At 40.1% G+C, this 5,162-nt stretch overlaps 1 protein-coding gene across 1 annotated transcript; it reads left to right on the top strand.

The window, feature by feature from the left end:
* The first annotated feature begins 1,032 nt into the window (after nucleotides 1-1,032).
* On the top strand, nucleotides 1,033-2,902 carry LOC127429403 (alpha-2Db adrenergic receptor). The gene has a single exon (XM_051678429.1). The coding sequence runs from the start codon at nucleotides 1,166-1,168 to the stop codon at nucleotides 2,549-2,551; it is 1,386 nt and encodes a 461-aa protein (XP_051534389.1). The 5' UTR covers nucleotides 1,033-1,165; the 3' UTR covers nucleotides 2,552-2,902.
* Nucleotides 2,903-5,162: the final 2,260 nt, after the last annotated feature.

A 5,162-nucleotide genomic window follows, 5' to 3' on the forward strand; every position in this document is an offset into this window, starting at 1 on the left:
ATTTTCACGCACAACAGTCTCTAGAATTTACTCAGAATGGTGCCAAAAAGAAGAAAAAATTCAGTGCGTGGCAGTTCTGCAGACGGAAACGCCTTGTTGATGAGAGAGGTCAACGGAGAATGGCTAGAATGGTTTGAGCTGACAGAAAGGCTACGGTAACTCAGATAACCACTCTGTACAATTGTAGTGAGCAGAATAGCAGCATCTCAGAATGCACAACACATTGAACCTTGAGGTGGATGGGCACTTTTTTAGGACCATAATGTTCCTAATAAAGTGCTCAGTGAGTGTAGGTGGATAATGACATCTTAAATTCTAGCTAATTATCTACTGATAAACAGTCAATGAATTACCACTGGCGATTACTATTCACTAGAATTACAGGCCTAATAATTGCATGGCAAAAAAAGGACCAAGTCACTAAAAGTAAATGAAGATATTTGCGAAAGCTCTGGTGCAAAATTAAGCCTCTAAATTACTCCAAAGCACAAGTATGCTACATAATACATGTAACCCTTATTTGCTCTTTCACTGGGAATTGCATTACAGGGTAACTGAACTCAACAGGGACTGTCCAATTATGATGTAACACTTTAGAATTATAACTTAGATAAAATATTATAATAGCAATATAACATTATATACTGCTTCACAGATCTTTAGTCAATCTAATGTCTTGTAATGCAGAAATGGAATGAAACTTTGATTTAATTTTCTAGTAGCCGGTATGAAAATGCATATAAAAATGTTAAGCATTATATAACGTTTATTGAATTACTTATTAATGAAAGTTGGATATTTACAAATATGTCTTATTGCTATTAAATCACATATCGAAAGAATGTGTACCACACTGAAGAAACAGCACACCCTCGTCTCGTAAAGAGAGAGAGAGGGAGAGGGAGAAACACTCACACAAATGCTCACATGTTCGTTGAGCGCGACACACTGGAACGCACCCAGTGCGCAAATATTCAACCCCCGTCAGAACCAACCCGAACACCAAGCATTCTCTATTTCTGCCTCCTGCGCGCGATTTTCGGTAACAAAGCATGTCTTGGCTTTGTGTGGTCCATAACTGCCCCATCAAGAGGACAACTGAAGAAACAGACAAAAGACATGTAAATAATCTTAGAGTTTTAAAAGTTAAAGCATCATTTTTGGCATGATACGTTTGGTGTGGACTTATGTTTGCCCGATTACGCAGCGCTTCACATTGGAGGTTACAAGTTCGAAGTCGACGCGCGTCTTGGATAAAAATACGCGTGGAAATGGGGAATCGCTTCCAAACCTATCCAGAATGGATTTAACTACCATCACCTTCTCCTCGGTGAACTCATCCGCGGATACTAACGGCACGAGCGCACAGAGACCTCCGCCACATTCCCAGTGCGTGGCGTTGATGATCATTCTCGTGGTCACCGTGATCATCTTGGTGACCATCGTGGGGAACGTGTTAGTCGTGGTTGCCGTTTTCACCAGCCGCGCGCTGCGTGCGCCACAGAACCTCTTTCTGGTATCTTTGGCGTCTGCTGATATTTTGGTGGCCACTTTGGTCATCCCGTTCTCCCTTGCCAATGAAGTGATGGGCTACTGGTACTTCGGGAGCACCTGGTGTGCCTTCTACCTGGCTCTGGACGTGCTCTTCTGCACGTCATCCATCGTCCACCTCTGCGCCATCAGTTTGGACAGATACTGGTCGGTGACCAAAGCGGTCAGTTATAACCTCAAGAGGACCCCACGGAGAATCAAGAGCATGATCACGGTGGTGTGGGTCATTTCGGCTGTGATCTCCTTCCCACCGCTTCTCATGACCAAACACGATGAGCTGGAGTGCTTGCTTAACAACGAGACCTGGTACATCCTCTCATCCTGCGTGGTGTCGTTTTTTGCGCCTGGTCTCATCATGATTTTGGTCTACTGTAAGATTTACCGGGTGGCCAAACAGCGCGCGTCCACCGTGTTCGTGGCCAAGAACGGGATGGAGCGACAGCCGTCGCAGTCAGAGACATGCTTCGTGCGCAAGTCGGGCAAGTCTGAGGTGGAGAGCCCCAGCAGCCACAGTTCGGGCAGTCGCGAGCGCAAAGGCGAGCTAGACGACATCGACCTGGAGGAGAGCAGCTTCTCCACCAAACACAGGAACTCGCGCTTCACCAAGAGCAGAAAAGTGGAAGGGGCAAATCCGTGCCCAAAGCCAAATGGACGCCTGTCGTGGGCATGTAGCCGCGCATCGGAGCTCGATCTAGAACCGAAGGCGCGACAGCTCTCCTTATCCAAGTCGAAACTGGCACAGATGCGCGAGAAACGCTTCACCTTCGTGTTGGCTGTGGTCATGGGGGTGTTCGTGCTCTGCTGGTTCCCTTTCTTCTTCACCTACAGTCTTCATGCCATTTGCCGTGAAAGTTGCACAATACCGGATTCTCTATTTAACCTATTTTTCTGGATTGGCTACTGCAACAGCTCAGTGAACCCTATAATATATACCATCTTCAACAGAGACTTTAGGAAAGCATTCAAGAAGATTATGTGCCAGAAACCTGTACGCACGTAAATGTACATGTATATGTATTGGCGCGTGTGTATTGTATACGTTAACGTTTTGTTTACCTGTGTATTTGTGTGCGGGCGCGCGCTCAAAACTGAGAGACTTGTGCGCGCGCGTCCGTGTCTCTGTAAATAGCGTTACATTTATTGATCTCTGGAGTTTTTCATTGTTTTTTTTTTGTTTTTTTTTGGCCCGTTTAGTGCATTCTACTTCAGTTTTACATGTATTATTCATGGCAGCACATTTTCGAATGGAATTAGTACAACACTGTCTCGAAAAGCTGGACACAGAGTATGACACAAAATATGACACAGAGACTTTTTGATTTAATCATGATCCATTGTATAAGAGCGTAAATGTGAGGCATTTTAAAATAAAGTTTTTGAAAATGCATTTTAGGGCCATTGTTCATGAGAACAGCTGACATAAATATTTAGCTGTTAAAATGTCTGAATATGTTTGAACAACCGTTGCACATTTGAAGCTAATTTTTTTTACAGTCTTGAAGTGACACTGCACAATCAGGACTGGCAGCCATCCTTGCCGTTGTCCTCGGTCCTGATGGGATTCAAAGGCCTTGAAAGTAAACCTGGTGGTGAATTGGTGTCATTTAACCACCGAAAAGCAAAAAAGTCCTAAAATGCATGGCATATCCATTTTTGCTCCCATCATAGGGGTCAATGACGTGACGCTCATTTTTTTATTTATTTTTTGTCCGGATCTATTTAGTTATCCAAAAACACATTTAAATATATATATATATATATATATATATATATAAAAAAAAAAAAAATTACTGAGTTCAATGTAATTTTGATCTTTTTTTCTGGGGCTTAAAGTAAAAAAAAAATGTCAGGTGGTGCCCTGAGACACCTGGACACACGCGAGTTCGAATCCAGTGCGTGCTGAGTGATTCCAGCCAGGTGTCCTAAGCAACCAAATTGGCCCGGTTGCTAGGGAGCACAGAGTCACATGGGGTAACTTCCTTGTGTTTGCTATAATGTGGTTCACTGTAGGTGGGGAGCGTGGCGAGTTGTGCGTGGATGCTGCAGAGAATAGCCTGAAGTCTCCACATGCACTATGTCTCCGCAGTAAAGCGCTCAACAAGCCACGTGATAAAATGCGCAGATTGACGGTCTCAGACACGGAGGCAACTGAGATTCGTCCTCCATCACTGGATTGAGGTGAGTCACTAGCCACCACGAGGACTTCCAAATTGGGGACAAAAAGGGAGAAAGAAAAAAAAAGGAAAAGAAATGATGGCATGAGTAGTGAGTTAGGATGAGTAGTCTATTTCATTATTATTTATTAAGTAAGCACTGAAACTATATTGTTTTTAATTATTATTAATATTTAAAAACTTTTGTTCAAAGACATCAAAGACATTTGGTGCAACCAACATGTAGGTTGCCATTTTGTTGTCATGTGACTAATTATTTTTCTTTTAAATAAAAAAATAAACAGAGCAACCCTTAAGACTGTGTGAAGTAAAAATAAATAAATAAATTCATTTTTTAATAAAAAGGCACATTTTGTGTGGGGAAAAAAAAAAACCTCTTTTATATTTTTGACTTCTTAATTATATTTTTTTAAAAATAATGTTACATTCAAAATATCTTTCAAAACTTTATTTAAATTAATGATTAAGTACACTCATGCATTCAAGGTGCAAGAAAAGTATTATAATAGCTTTTACTTGATGGCTACACCACAAGTCATTATATATATATATATATATGTATATTTGTAGAAAATGCTATAAAAGTGTTTCAAACATTTACAAAACCAAACTGGACACAATTATTACATTTCTATGAATTTCGTGTTTGTTTTAAAAGATTTCTAAGTTTTATCACCTTATTTGTCAATGACACATAGACTGCATAAACTGACAAGAAAAACTGGAAGTTTTAAATATAAATTTGAGTATCCTAATTTTCATGTAATTTATATGTTAATGTATCCATAGCAATTCAATGAATAGCATTCACATCTCAGCTGAACTGAACAGTTGTATGTCAAATGTCAACTAATAAGTAATACCCTGAAATCTCTGAAAACAGGCCTCTATTGCCAGATATGGATAAAGTGTAGTAGCACGTTGAAGGAATAGTTCCACCCAAAAATTATTTTTTTTAATCTCATTTACTCAACCTTATGCCATCCCAGATGTGTATGGCTTTCTTTCTTCAGCAGAACAAAAATTAAGATTTTTAGAAGAATTTCTCAAATCTTTTGGCCCATAAAATCCAAGTGAATGGGTGCCAATATTTTGAATCTCCAAAAATCACATAAATGTAATAATCCACATGACTCCAGTGGTTAAATCAATGTCTTCTGAAGCAATATGATAGGTGTGGCTGAGAAACAGATCAATATTTTAGTAAATTTTCACTATACTGTAAATTCTCCTCCCTGCCCAGTCAATCTCCACTTTAACTTTCACCTTCACATTCTTCTTCTTGTGTTTTTGGTGATTCACATTGTTTATACATATGCTACCTACTGGACAGGGAGAAGACTTTCTAGCAAACATGGACTTAAATGTTGATCTTTTTCTCACCCACACTTATCACATCATGTCTGAAAATATGGATTTAACCACTGGAGTCATATG

This window comes from Myxocyprinus asiaticus, chromosome 38, assembly GCF_019703515.2.
Source record: "Myxocyprinus asiaticus isolate MX2 ecotype Aquarium Trade chromosome 38, UBuf_Myxa_2, whole genome shotgun sequence".
Lineage (NCBI taxonomy): Eukaryota > Metazoa > Chordata > Actinopteri > Cypriniformes > Catostomidae > Myxocyprinus > Myxocyprinus asiaticus.